A 15,931-nucleotide genomic window follows, 5' to 3' on the forward strand; every position below is an offset into this window, starting at 1 on the left:
AATATAAAAAAATTATTAACCTAAAACAGAGATGCAAGAAAAATTATAAAAAAAAAAAAATCCACCAAAATTTTGAGAGAGAGAGAGAGAGAGAGAGAGAGAGAGAGAGAGAGAGAGAGAGAAACAACTTTTTTGATGTGAGGGAAAACTATGCATAGAATGGAAGGGATAGTGACAAATTTATAGTAAGAGGATATGAATAAGATTAGACAAAAATAAAGGAAAATGAAGGGAAAAAAGAAGAATAATATTAATATAGAGGGTAGTAGGGAGATGAAAATGTAAGGGAAAGAGAAAGGTTGGAGAAGCAGTGGAGAGATGAAAAGGTAAGGGAGGAAAAAAGGTTGGAAGGGTGTAAATATTAAAAAAAATGATAAAAACAATTATAGGAAAATAGGAAAGAAAAATGATAATAATGTGGACGCTGATATGGCTCAACTGGAGCATAACAACAATAAATGTTACGCTTCAGCTTTTAGATATAAAATATATATATATTAAAGAATAGATACAATTTTATTTAGTATTTCACAATTAATATGTGTAGGGGTAAAGTCCCCAGATCAAACAATGGGCCTTGGGCCCCATATAGAATTCGATCATGTTCGAGGAGAAGGTGTGGGCGCCAAAAAGGCTCCCGGCCCAATTCTTATAGGCCCAGACTTGTTTAAAAGGCGGTCCGAGGAGAAATGTCTCCTCGGATGTACCAAGTATGGCTCAAACATGCACCCTACTAGCAGTAAAGAATCACTCCAACGAGTATTAGTAGCAGGGATGAGTCCCACAAGCCTGTGAGAGGGAAGAGAGTATAGGATGTCAAGGGAGAGACCACAGCTGCCACATTAAATGCATGGCAGCTACTTTTCTGACCGCATTAATGTGGAGAGGACTGGCGAACAGTGTTACCTTGGCTACTACAACTCACAGAAAAATAGGGGAGATATCCGATGGGACGGGCACTCAAGTGAAGGTCCAGATGATCAACAGGTGTAAGGATCTGATGACTTCAAGGGGGCTATATAAGAGAAGGGAGTCCCCATGAAGAGGGGGACTGGAAAAAAGGAGGAACATAGAAGAAGAAGAAGAGAAAGACCATAACCATTGAACAGAGACAAGGATTCACCTGATACATCTCCTCAAACCATATACCTAATGGACATGAAGGAGATTTTCTTACTTTTGATTGTTGTATGGCCTAAAGTTAACTAGCACACGCTTCGTTAGGGCCCAGTTCTGTAACCCACTCTCTACAAATTCATTGTCTAGGACTCTTTAGGCTAGAACCCCATAACTGTTGGGCCCAGGTCCCGAATCAAGACCCTACAATTGGCGCCGTCTGTGGGGAGAACTCGTGCCTCGACAAGTAAAACCGTTAGAAATGGAAGGATCAGGTCCGCGCCAAACGGGACACACAGACTCCCAACGGCAAGACAACTTCTTGAACCTCGAATGGGAGAGAGATCAAGACAAGCAGCGAGAGGGTAGTGTAAACACCTCCCACACGAGCAGAAGTCGCTCATAAGGGAAAGGTCACGCATCCCATAAGCGAAACGATCATAGGGCTCTATAGCAAGAAATCGACGACTTGAAGAAGAAGTTACGCCGAGCGCAGCGAAAGCGTCCTTCACCCGGCTCGAACGCTAGCGATGAGGAGGACAATGAGTACAAGCGGAGATCGAGAACCCCTCCAAGTGAAACCTTTTCCTACGAGGAAGAGCAACCTCGCAAACGCGGCCACAAAAGCCCATCTTACCAGGGCCTAGCAAACGACGCCATGAGTAAGGCCCTGGACCGCATCTCCTAGTCGCCCTTCACGCGTAGGATAGAGGGGGCTGAGCTTCCTCGGCGGTTCCACCAACCCACTTTTGCTATATATAATGGTCGAACAGACCCAGTAGAGCACGTAAGCCAGTTTAACTAGAGGATGACCGTCCATTCCAGGGACGAGGTGTTGATGTGCAAAGTGTTTCCGTCCAGCTTGGGACCCATGGCGATGAGATGGTTTGATAGCCTCAAGCCAAACTCCATAAACTCTTTTAAGCAGCTGACACAGGCTTTTGGTTCTCGCTTCATAACTAGCAGCAGAGTCCCTCGGCCCCTAGATTCCTTCCTGTCCTTGTCCATGCGAGAAGGAGAGACCCTGAAGGCCTACTCAGACAGATATTGGGAAATGTATAATGAGATAGAGGGAAATTACGATGGCGTCGTCATTAGCACATTCAGGGGGGGCCTGTCGACAGAGCATGGTTTAAGGAAGTCCTTGACAAGGAAACCGGTCACTAGCGTGCACCAACTCATGGACATAATTGACAAGTACAAGAGAGTCGAAGAAGACCAACAGACGAGAAAGGGCAAAGCGAAGGTTGTCCCTCAGGAAAGGAGGGACTTCAGGTTGGACCGCTTTAACAGCAGTAATTGGCCGAGAAGGGATTACTCGGAGTAATTTGGATCCACAGGGGCACAGGCAGTCCATGCTGTGTTCCGAGAACCATTACATAAGATCCTAGAGAAAGTGAAGAACGAACCGTTCTTTCAATGGCCAAGCAGGATGGCAGGCGATCTCGCGAAACGTAACCAGAATCTGTATGGCGCGTATCACCAAGAAATCTGAAAAACCACTTAGAACGTCTGGTCCGAGAGGGGAAGCTGCGACATTTGCTGCATCACCCTGTCGGATGGCAGGAGCAGTCGAACATCGAAACAAGGCAAAGCACATTGAGACCACCCATTGGCACAATAAATGTTATTCTCGCCGCACCAGGATGGACCGGCTCCCATCCTTTCAGAGTAATGTCGGTGGGCAGACTCCCCTCTAAAGCTGACGACAGGGAGTCCAAGAGGGCTAGAGGGATGACCACACCCCTAATCGGATTCTCAGATGAGGACAAACTGGGAACCCTCCAACCCCACGACGACACCCTAGTCGTCACGCTCAAGATCGGTGGATACGACGTGAAGAGGGTGCTAGTCGATCAGGGCAGCGCCGTGAAAGTGATGTATCCCGACTTGTACAAGGGGTTGAAGCTGAAACCAGAGAACCTGATAGCATACGATTCCCCTTTAGTGAGTTTCGAGGGAAAAATTGTCACTCCAAAAGGCATGATTAGGCTGCCTATACAAACAAACTTAGACGTGGTGGAGGTGGACTTCATAGTGGTAGACGCATACTCCCCCTACACCGCCATCGTAGCTAGACCGTGGCTTCATGCCCTAGGGACTGTGTCATCAACCTTACACCAAAAGGTGAAGTATCCATCGGAAGGTCGAGTGAAAGAAGTAATAGGGAACCAAGCCATGGCCTGGCAATGCATGGTGTCAGCAATCTCACGACGACCGAGTACTGAGCCCTCCACCTCAGTCGAGAATGGCTTATAGCAATTAATGACCCCAGCCCTGGCCTCGGGTAGTGAGGGACCTACCGAGGAAGCGAGTTGTGAGGATTTGGAGAAAATTCTTGTTGGCTCCGACCCGGAAAGATTTTTTCAGGTCGGCTCAGAACTACCGCCCTAAGAGAAGGAAACACTAATTGACTTCCTCAGACAGAATGTGGACGTGTTTGCATGGGATGCCTACGAGGCTCCGGGGGTCGATCCAGATTTTATTTGCCACCACCTTAATGTTAGCCTGGTCGTAACACCTAAGAAGCAGCCTCCTCGGCGATCGTCGAAAGAGCATGCAAAAGCGGTGAGAGAGGAGGTTATAAAATTGAAGAAAACAGGAGCTATCAAGGAGGTATTCTACCCCGAATGGCTGGCCAACACAGTCGTGGTGAAGAAGAAAAGTAGGAAATGGCGGGTCTGCGTGGACTTTACAGACCTGAACAAGGCCTGCCCAAAGGATCCTTTCCCTGTGCCGCGGATAGACCGATTGGTGGATTCAACTATGGGACACCCTCGAATGAGTTTTTTGGATGCCTTCCAAGGCTACCATCAGATACCCCTGGCCACCGAGGACCAAGAAAAAACGGCTTTTGTCACTCCCGTCGGAAACTTCCATTACAAGGTAATGCCCTTTGGCTTGAAGAATACCGGGTCGACCTACCAGAGGTTGATGACCAGGATGTTTGAACTACAGATGGGTAAGAGCATCGAAGTCTATATAGACGACATGGTGGTGAAGAGCAAGTTAGTGCCCAACCACGTCAGGGACCTTGACAATGTCTTTGGAATTCTGAGAAAGTACAGGCTGCGCCTAAACGCGTCCAAGTGTTCATTCGGGATGGAGTTAGGGAAATTCTTAGGTTACATGGTGACCCATAGAGGCATTGAAGTCAGCCCCGACCAAATTAGAGCTATCCAAAAACTCACTGGCATGATTGCCGCCTTAAACCGTTTCATCTCTCGCTCGGCGGATAGGTACACGCCTTTCTTCCTCTTATTAAACATGTGGAAAGGCTTAGAGTGGACTGAGGAGTGTGCCTTAGCCTTCCAGCAGCTTAAGGAATACTTGGCTCGGCCACCAATCATGTCCAGTCTTGAAGCCGACGAGGTGCTATTCGCCTATATTGCAGTAGCCCCTCACGCAGTGAGTTTAGTGTTGATCCGAGAAGACAATGGCACACAACGGCCCATCTACTACGTAAGCAAATCATTGCACGAGGTAGAGATCCGTTACCTCCCTCTCGAAAAGGCCGTCTTGGCAATTGTGCAAGCCACGCGAAAGCTCCCCTATTACTTCCAGGCACATACCATTATTGTAGTGACCCAACTTCCGCTCAGATCAATACTCCGGGGCACCGACTACACAGGCAGAATAGCAAAGTGGGGGACGATTCTGGGCGCCTTCAACATTAGATACATGCCTCGTACCGCTGTGAAGGGTCAGGTTCTCGCGAATCTAATAGCTGAGTTTGTAGAACCCACACCAGAAGGAGGAGGAAAGCCACTAAACCCAGATCGGAATCTGATCGGCACAGTCTCTCAACAAAAGCCCCCTTGTTGGAAAGCACACGTTGATGGTGCGGCCAACCAAAGGGGCTCAGGAGTGGGGCTCGTCCTGGTTTCCCCCGAGGGGATTACCATCGAAAAATCGTTGAAGCTGGGCTTCTCCGCCACGAATAACGAAGCGGAGTATGAGGCATTATTGGAAGGAATGTCAATGATCTAGAAACTAGGTGGAAAATCCTTAAACATGTTCTTGGACTCAAGACTTGTCGTGGGACAAGTAAATGGAGAATTGGAGGTGAGGGATGAAAGAATACAAGAGTACCTAGTCCAAGTCAAGCGCTTGCAGGCGCATTTCGATCACTTCAATCTAGTGCACGTGTCCAGGAGCGGGAACACCCATGCTGACTCTCTTGCAGCGCTCGCCACCTCCTCGGCTCAGCCACTTCCTTGGGTTATTCTCGTGGAAGATCTATACAGCCCAACGATGGCGAGAACCGACTTAGTACGGGTCCACAACATCAGGGCAGGGCCTAGCTGGATGGATCCTCTAGTACTATTCTTAAAGCACAACACCTTACCAGAAGATAAAAACGAGGCCGACAAGATTAGAAGAAAGGCTTCTTGATTCTGGCTGTCCGAGGACTCCAAACTGTATAAGCGCTCATTTTCAGGACCGTACTTACTATGCGTGCACCCAGATGCCATTGAACTTATCTTGGAGGAATTACACGAAGGAATTTGTGAAAGTCATATGGGGGGTAGGTCCCTGTCCCATAGGGCCATAACGCAAGGTTATTGGTGGCTGAGCATGCAGAGAGAGGCACAGGAATATGTGAAGAAGTGCGACCAGTGCCAAAGGTTCGCCCTGAATATACATCAGCCAGGCGGAACCCTTAATCTGCTGTCCAGCCCTTGGCCATTCGCGCAGTGGGGCCTAGACATCCTAGGACCATTTCCTAAAGCAGTGAGGAACAAAAGATTTCTTCTTGTCGGCACGAATTACTTCACAAAATGGGTCGAAGCTGAGCCGCTGGCAAACATTAGAGACGTTGACGCCAAGAAGTTTGTTTGGAAAAATATCGTCACCAGGTTTGGAATCCCTCACACCTTGATCTCGGACAACGGTCTCCAATTTGATAGTAAAGCTTTCAGAAGATATTGTAGCGAGTTGGGAATTGCCAATAAGTACTCCACACCGGCTTACCCGCAGGGGAATGGGTAGGCTGAAGCCATCAATAAAACCATAGTAAATGGGTTGAAAAAGAGGTTAGATGACGCGAAGTGAAGGTGGCTAGAAGAATTGCCTCATGTCTTGTGGACGTACTGCACCACGCCACGCAGGTCCACAGGGGAAACACCCTTTTCGATGACCTATGGGGCTAAGGCTGTTATTCCTCTAGAGATAAATTTCCCAACACAGAAGACCAGCTCATTCTGCCCCAATGCCAATAACGGACTGCTGGAAAAGAGCTTAGACCTCATCGAAGAAAGAAGGGAGAGTGCAATGGTCCAACTTGCCTACTACCAGCAAAAGCTCAAGCAAGGTTACGATGCCAAGGTAAAGCGAAGGCCCCTGGCACTTGGGGATCTAGTATTGAGGAAGGTCCTGGGCACTGCAAGAAATCCTGCGTGGGAAAAACTCGGACCAAATTAGGAGGGCCCATATCGTATCACCTCTGTGGCCAACATAGGGGCTTACTTTTTAGAAGATTTGGATGAACTTGTAGTGCCACGCCCTTGGAATGTAAATAACCTGAAAATGTTGTATTATTAATGAAAGTTGCAATTCTTGGCGCCACGCTACCGTGCAACTTCTTCTAAGGGTTAAACAGAACCTAAATCCTGCCTGACTCCTCGGACCACAGGATTGGGGGAAATTAACCAAAATACAATTTCTTCTAAGTGTTAAACAGAACCTATGTCCTGTCTGGCTTCTCGGACCACAGGCTTGGGGGAAATTAACTACTGCGCAACTTCATTTAAGTGTTAAACAGAACTTAAGTCCTATCTGGCTCCTCAGACCACAGGCTTGGGGGAAATTAACTACTGCGCAACTTCATCTAAGTGTTAAACGGAACCTAAGTCCTGCCTGATCCTCGAACCACAAGCTTGGGAGAAATTAACTAGAATGCAACTTCTTCTAAGGGTTAAACAGGATCTAAGTCCTGCCTGGCTCCGCGGACCACAGGCTTGGGAGAAATTAACTAGAATGCAACTTCTTCTAAGAGGTAAACAGAACCTAAGCCTTGCTGGTTCCTCGGACCACTGGCTTGGGGGAAATTAACCAGAGTACAGTTTTATCTAGGTGTTAACTATCATTTTTCTCAAACATTCATTAATGCTTAACCATGTTACTTAAATTTCAAATAATGTTTGACTCTCAGCAGTTAGTAGCATAACAGAAACTCATTCAAAACAAAGGCAGAAAAAGAAGCAGTGAGACAAGATTCAAAGGAGTAATAATATCATTCATTAAACTCCAAAATGCGTTCTCTTACAAATGTTGTCAAAATAAGGAGATAAAGGATAAAAGAGGATAACTACAAGTAAAGTCCTACACTAATGCCCTAGGCTTTATCCAAGGCAGAACCCTTTGCAGGGACCTCTGTTTCAGATTGATCACCTCCTACCTTGGGCTCGGGGACGGCCTCCTTGGCTTGTGCAACAACGTCCCTTATTGTGAGGGTGTCCTTAGGCGACTTGTCCTTTGCAAGTGGCTGCATCTCCTCGGCTTCAGGTACGAGGGAATCTGAAGTGGCGACCTTAGCAGAGACGGGCTCCTCAGGAGGAAACGAACCCGGAATCTTGGGAATATCTTTAGGAAAGAAGATATTTTCAATCTTCCTGAGGTCGGAGTCCGCAGGAACTGCCGCTCGGTCCAAGGCCACCCCCCAAGACATAGTGATGTAGTCCCTACATACTGTAGCCACCTCCTCGATCAGCCTGGCCTCGGTATCCTCCACTCTGCGTTCATAGGAGGCTGCCACCGTAGCCTCAGTCGCCTCCTTGGCCAGGTGGGCCGCCTCTTTTGCCTTTGATAGCTCGGCCTTAAGGTCTGAGACCATCTGGCTCTCGGTCGTGAGGTTTATTTCGGACATATGAAGCTGTTTGCGCATGTCCTCAGCCTGCTAGGTGGTGGTCTTAAGCCCGGCCTCGGTGCTATCGCGGGCCTTCAGCGCATCCTTTACTTCCTTATTTAGGGGATCCTTTTCCAGCCTGAGGGCGCTAGTAGCCTTCTCCGCAGTGATGCAGGACTGAACCTCAGTGTGCAGGTCCTCGCGAGCCTTTTTGGCCCACTCCTCAGTTACAAAAATTTGCTGAGTGACTTGCGTGGGAGTAATGGAAAATTGATTAAAAGAAAATAATAGACAGACAGGTGCAGAATAAAGAAACTGAATAAGGAAGAGTCTTGGCTTACCATGGCCATGTCTCTCTTCAGCGATATAAAGAGATCTGGTTTTCGAGTAGCCCGGAGCCCCTCCATGTCACGAGGCAGGAGAAGGGGCTGCTGCAAGGCCTCAGCCAGATAAGACGCCTGTCCTCGTTAGGACTCCCACAAAGTCGCGTCCCAAGAGATAGGGGCACCATCCAACTCTAGGCGTAGGGACCAGGTCCACTGCTCCCTCCTCATAGCCACCTCGTCTCGGCTATCAACAGATTTTGTTCTTTTTTCCTTGGGCTCTTTGCCCTTCTTTTGTTGCTTGGCCTTCTCAGGGCCGACCTCGCCCTCCTCCAGCTCTTCCACAGGTCTCTTCCGCCTCAAATTGGGAAGACGTTGTAGTGCTAGGTCAGTTGTGGGGGGAAGAGGAGGAGGAAGTTTGGATGTAGCCTGCTCCTTGGGGGCATCCCTAGAAGACTGCCCCTTATTTATATTGGACAGGAGGCCCTTGAGACTAGACCTCGGCTTCAAGTCCATGTCTTCTTCTTCGACCTCTTGGCTAGTGTCAACTTGTATAATTACCAAGCCAAAAGTGGGAGCCGCCGAGGAACGGTCTATGTCCGAGTCGGAGTCCGAGAGCTCTACAGGCCTGACGGATACCTCTCCCTCCTCGGCGAAGCGGAATTGGTCAATTTGATCCTCAAGAGATGAGTGTGAGGAATCAACTCCTCCTGGGACAATTGCCTCGGGAAGAACGCGCTGAGCAGGCAATTGGACGGGAGGTAAGTCTCTCCGAGCAAGAAAACCTGGTTTAGAGACGTCGATGCGAGCTAATCAGGGACTTTCAGCTCTGATGGCTTGACTAGCTTCCACTAGAGCGCGCGAAAGGGGCTTGTAGTCCAAGATTAGAGGAGCAGCACGCAATTGCCCGTCCTCACTCACAAAAATTTCGGACCTTAGGAGGAAGTTGAGAGCCTGGACGTTGACCAAACTTAGCCGAGGAGTTATTCGTTCTTTGTTTGCAAAACCGAAAGGAAGAGTTACGTTAGTTCGAGGAGGCAAATAATCAAAGCTAAAACTGAAATAAGGAGAAGAAGACTCGAGACTAAGATCCCCACCAAGGGGTCTGATCCTACAGTGCCCCACCTGGTGTTCCCGCCCTAACTGGGTAGTGAAGACCGTCGTGCCATGCTCCGGAGACGATCAAAAGGTCGTCCTTCAAGCCTTTGTTGGACTTGGGAAGGCAGGATATCAGTCTTACCTCGTCAGACCTGGATTTCAAGTAATACGACTCGTTGAGGCTATGACATTCATATAGATGAACTACGTCGTGCCATGAGAGGCCGAGGTTCATTTGTTCGTTCAGAGCGTCTATGCACCCCAGAATTTGGAACATGTTCGCGGCGCACTAGTGGGGGGCCAGCCTATGACCACGTAGATAATCCCTAGTTATTCTCCCCATAGGGATCGTCATTCCTCCCTCTATGAAGGCTATCATTAGAATGGCAACCTACCCCGTCTTTCTCTTGGTTAAGACCTCGTCCAAGGAGCAGTATTCTAGACATACTCCCGGCGGGATACGGTATTTGGCCCTGAAACCTTCCATACCGGCCGGAGAGTCTACCAGTTTCTCAAGCTTACCCATCCCACTAACCCTAGGCGACGCGAAGAAGGTTTACTTAAGGAAGAAAGCCGGGAAAGGCAACGGAAGGGAAATGAGCACTTATGGGAGCGAAGATCCTAAATCTCTCGAGCTTGTGAAGAACTCACCGGGAATCTTTAAGGGAGTGTCTGTGGAGTTTTGAACGCTTTGCAAAAGAAGGTGATGGAGTGCTCTGGGACGCTTGAGTGTTTTTTCAAAAAATGGGAGTAAGTTCCCTTGGAAATCTTATATACAGGGGAGAAACTGAACGAGCTTACTCCCACCCAGAGAAATGGGAAAAATATCAGCCGTTGATCAGGCACCCCACCGTTGGATTAGAAGGACATAAAGTTGCCTAACACAATAATTAGCGCCTCATGGGTTACGAAACGCCATTAGTAGTAATGAGGCACGTGGGGCTGTACCTCCACACGTGGGGCTGTACCTCCACACGTGTAAGACAAGGATTTACAATAAGTGACCCCATAAGTGTCAAAATCCCGCCTTTTCTCCTCGGATAAGAGGGAAAGAATCGGAATTTTGAGGGGCTATTGTAAGGGTAAAGTCCCTAGATCAAACAATGGGCCTTGGGCCCCATATAGAATTCGATCACGTTCAAGGAGAAGGTGTGGGCGCTAAAAGGGCTCCCGACCCAATTCTTATGGGCCTAGACTTGTTTAAAAGGCGGTCCAAGGAGAAATGTCTCCTCGGACGTACCAAGTATGGCTTAAACATGCACCCTACCAACAGTAAAGAATCACTCCAACGAGTATTAGTAGCAGGGATGAGTCCCACAAGCCTGTGAGAGGGAAGAGAGTATAGGATGTCAAGGGAGAGACCACAACTACCATATTAAATGCATGGCAACTACTTTTCTAGCCGCATTAATGTGGAGAGGACTGGCGAACAGTGTTACCTTGGCTACTACAACTCACAGAAAAATGGGGGAGATGTCTGATGGGACGGGCACTCAAGTAAAGGTCTAGATGATCAACAGGTGTAAGGATCTGATGACTTCAAGGAGGCTATATAAGAGAAGGGAGTCCCCATGAAGAGGGGGACTGGAAAAAAGGAGGAACATAGAAGAAGAAGAAGAGAAAGACCATAACCTTTGAATAGAGACAAGGATACACCTCATACGTCTCCTCGGACCATATACCTAATGGACATGAAGGAGATTTTCTTACTTTTGATTATTGTATGGCCCAAAGTTAACTAGCACACACTTCGTTAGGGCCCAGTTCTGTAACCCACTCTCTACAAATTCATTGTCTAGGGCTCTTTGGGACAGAACCCCATAATTGTTGGGCCCAGGCCCCGAATCAAGACCCTACAATATGTATTTATTAATTTGTAATAATTGGAAGCAATAATGTTTATTTTAAACAGTCCTTGATTATTATAACTAGTGTGTAGCTTCGTGCATATACACGAATGCAATTAAAAATAATCACAATTATACGGTTTAAATCTATATATATAATAATAAGTAAAGCAGAGAGAAAATCCAATTAAATTTCAAATTAAAAATCAATTAAAGTCTAATTTTGCGCCACATGTCTCATCTAATCTAAATTTTAGAATTTTGTACCAAGTGAGTTAATTTAGTGTAAAAATTAAATTTCAATTAGAGCTTAATTTTGCGCCATGTGTCTCATCTAATCTAAATTTTTAAATTTTTGTGCCAAATTAGTTAATTTAGTGTAGAAAACGAGGAGTCCAATATAATAAACCATAAAAAACATAATCATATAACTAAAAAAAAGATCAAATTTATAAGTCATCTAGATATAAATATATATATATATATATATTAATAGTTAAAACTTAGAGACAGTTGAATTAGAATTTGAAATTATAATCCAATTATGCACATGTCTAAATTTATATAACGAATACACCATAATTATCCACTTAAGCATGTGTCATGTGTCTACTTAAGTTTTTTAATCTTTGTGTCAAGTAAGTTAATGAGTACAAAATACTAAGAATCTAATATTAATAAATTATAAATTTTTTTTAGAAAAAAAAAAAAAAAAACAATTACATATACTCAATAAAAATCACAACATGTTTCTCAAAAAATAAATAAAATAAAAATCACTACACATTCTATCTTATTAAAAATTAGAAAAAAAAAATGATCATAAGTAGTATTAAATTTGGGTAAGAATTTATGTGACTAATTATATTTACTTTAAAAAATAATTTGACTAATTATCTATATTTTATTATAAAAATTGTGCTTAGTTTTAAATGTATCTATACGTATGCATGAATGCACGTGTTACATGTTTTAAAAAAAAATAATAATTTGACTAATTATTTATATTTTTATAATAAAATTTTTGTTTAATTGTAAATGCATCCATGTATTTGCATGTAGTTACATGCTAGTTATATATAGTATTAGCTTACACTTTATATATATATATATATATATATATATATTTTTAAAAGCTTACATTTTTTTAAATCATACATTTCTAAAATTTGTAATAGTTTCTCATAATATATATGTGTATATATATATATATATATTAGTATTTAATTGGTTTTAGACTCTTTGATTTATGCACTCAATAATTAACTTGTCACAAAAATTAAAAACTTAGATGGATATGTGATAGAAAATTGGACTCCAATTGAAATCCAATTTAGGGTCTGTTTGGATAGAACTTATTTTGCTGAAACTGGAAACTGAAAACTGAAAACACTGTAGCAAAATAATTTTTAAATGTATGAATAGTGCCGTGGGACCCATTTTTAATGAAAAAATTGTTAAAAAGTGAAATTTGTGGGTCCATGAACAGTGCACGAATGCACAGTTTACGGAAAAAAAAGTCAACAAGTGCGGCTACCAAAAAAAAAAAAAAAAAAAAGAGCTGAAACGCATGGAAAGCTAAACGTGGACGCCAGAAGCTGGATCCAAACAGTCACTTAGTATCTAATTAGATTTGAACTCTTTAAAATTAAAAATTCAGTTGACACAAAATTAAAAATTAAATAGGACATATGGCGCAAAATTGAGAATGTAATTAAAATTTAATTGAATTTTCTGTAAGTTTTGGCTATATATATATATATATATATATTATGTTTTAGTTATTATTATAACTAGGCAAATTTTTATAGGGAACTAAACATTCACATTGGTAGGCAAACAATAAGTGGAGCTTGATTTTAACAAAAATGTCTGAATGATGACAAAATCACTATCATTGTAACCATAACTTTGGTATATACACTATTTTGAGAAGATCGGCCTTTTTTTTTTTTTTTTTTTTTTTTTTAATAAGTATTTTGAGAAGATCAACCTTAAGGTTTATCTTCCGTCTTACAAGATATTGTCTCTATTAAGTCCATTAAAATCAAACATGTCTCTATTAAGTCCGTTAAAATCAAACATACTTCTAAATTAGATTATAGCCAAGAATGTAGAAGTAAAACTGGATGCAAAAGTTGTGGTGGAGTGAGGTGTCTGATCCTTCTCTTGTGAACATTGCTCATTCTACTCTCATTTTGGATTGCAAGAACTTACTGGGACTGTGATTCCAAGAGTAAAGATTAAGCATTGTTTCAGGGAAGCTAACCAGTGTGCAAATCATCTTGCAACAGCTGTAGATTTTATGCTTTTTGATGTTCCTCCTTTGTATATTAAGTTTTTGTTGTATTTTGATTGTATGGGCAGATTCTCTGAGAGGATTTGCCTTATTTCCTTTTAGTTGTTCAAATATAACAGCGTTTATTAGCACCCAAAAAATAAATTCAAAAAATATTTAAAGATGGTGAAAGTGATTTTGTATCATCAACATATCCAACAAGACCAAAGTCCAGTTTAATTTATTAAAAGTCACTGCAACATGTTACCCAAAAGCGGTGAGAAAATAGGTTGTAAAGGATTTTTTTTTTTTTGATGAGAAGGTTGTAGAGGATTCTAAATGTACAATAAAAGCATTGCAACTATTATGGTTGTAAAGGATTTTAAATGTAGAATTATATATATATATATATATATATATATATCAGTAAACTGTATCAGATATAACTACAAAATAATTTAAATAATAAATTAATTACTACTCATTCTTGTATATGCGTTAATGCTCATTCTTGAACCTGACTTCTTGTTGAGTAGCAATGCGATAATTTCTCCTCACCAAAGAAGTCCAATTTAAGTTCTTAATGTCCGTACTATTTAATAATGAATGAGTACCACAATAAATTCCTGAAAATAGCATTTGTGACATAGTTTTATTAAAAAGAAACTTATACGAAAAAAAAAAAAAAAAAAGGATCTGTGGGAGGGAGAGGGAGTTGGTGACTTACAAAAAGTTCAAATAAAAAGGGTTTGGTTCCTCAGAGCCACCATTTGGTTTCTCACTGAGAGTCCTCACTCACCATCTCAGAGTTATCTTGTGTGCTTGAATTCCCAAACGGTCATACTCTCTTAGTCTTAGGGTGTGGTATGTGAGTAGAGCTACCTTTTCCACTAGCTCCATTCTCATCATCACGACTTGGCTTAGTTTTGATATCCTCTTCAAAATGATCAACACCCTCATTATAAGGAATAATGCTGCTGCTGCACTCACTCTGACCCATGCTTTGTTTCAGATCTTCCATTTCTTCCTCGCACACCACATGGGCCCCGCATTTCTTTATCTCCATCATGCTTGGATCCTCGGATTTGAATTCAATCTCAAGTAGACAGCTGGATCCATTAGCAATTTGAAGAAATTCTTTTTGGAAGAAGCCTTGTAAATAATTAGGGAGCAAATACACGAACCAACAATGATCCGATTCAACCGTATCAAACTCTTTCGAAACACTTACAAATGGATAACTACTGAAGTAATTTCCATTGGCTTTAAAGTAACATGTAAGTTGAAGGTTATAACTAAGATGGTTAGGTGGACGATGCTGGTGCGGTCCAAAAACAGCGCAGAGAGCAATTCCTCTGAGTTGTTTAAATAAATATGAAAGTACTTCCAGATTTACTGAAGCCCCCACACTTTGATGCCTAAACCAGTTCGGAACTTCACTTCCAGGAATAACAACATCAAATCTTACTTTTTTAGTTGATTCTCGATAGCACGATTCCTGAAACATAAAAACCAACCATGATCTTTAAAGAAAGAGAGAAAGAGAGAGAGAGAGAGAGAGAGAGAGAGAGAGAGAGAGAGAAACCTGAAAATATTCTCTTAGCATTGTAGTGAACAAGTCACAGCGGCCTTGATTATCAACCAATTGGAAACAATTGAGAAGATAGAAATAATTTTGTGAATTATCTTTTATTTTAAATGGTAGTAAAGATTCCAGTGAGGTACATCCATTTGCCTGAACATCTATGTGAGCACTTGATCCAGGTGCCGGCAACAATTGAAGGCTCTTGCAATTCTCCACCCAAAATTCTCTCAAATTAGATAGTTGATTAATGCTTTCTGGAATGAAAACAAAATCATTTCCACTTAGATCTAATTTTTGTAATGAGGACAAACAACCAATATCACTAGGGATTGCTTGAAGATTGCAGTTCCTTATATTCAATGTAGTTAATGAAAACAAACCTGATACAGAAGGCAATACCAAGCCCATGAGATCTGGAGTTTTTGTCATTAACAGAAAATTAAGTGGCTTCTTCCATGACCATGATTCAGATGACAGCCCATTACATCCTTGGAAAGATAGTACTTTGAGATTTTTTAAGCAAAAGATGGAGGAAGGTGGCTCTCTTATAGCAGTTCCACTCACATCTAGTTCCTCTAAGCCTTCTAGATTCCCCAAATTCATTGGCATATTGTCAAGATTTAAGCAACCATATAGAGTGAGAGTTTTTAGAGATGTCAAACTACAAATGACTCCAGGAAAACTTGAAAGATTTTTGCAGTTTGTTAGATCCAATTTGATAAGCCCGGTTAACTGCTTCATTGATAATGGTAGATCTCTTATACCAGTACAACTCATGTCTAGTTCCTTTAGGCCTTTAAGATTTCCCAAATTCTCTTGCATTTTGTAAAGTTTTGA

General features: G+C 42.8%; 1 protein-coding gene across 1 annotated transcript; it reads left to right on the top strand.

The window, feature by feature from the left end:
• Positions 1 to 1,987: 1,987 nt before the first annotated feature.
• Positions 1,988 to 2,443, top strand: LOC115990285. The gene has a single exon (XM_031114133.1). It carries the CDS (start codon positions 1,988 to 1,990, stop codon positions 2,441 to 2,443), a length of 456 nt encoding a protein of 151 aa, XP_030969993.1.
• The last annotated feature ends 13,488 nt before the right edge of the window (positions 2,444 to 15,931 follow it).

Source organism: Quercus lobata, chromosome 5 (assembly GCF_001633185.2).
Source record: "Quercus lobata isolate SW786 chromosome 5, ValleyOak3.0 Primary Assembly, whole genome shotgun sequence".
Taxonomy (NCBI): domain Eukaryota; kingdom Viridiplantae; phylum Streptophyta; class Magnoliopsida; order Fagales; family Fagaceae; genus Quercus; species Quercus lobata.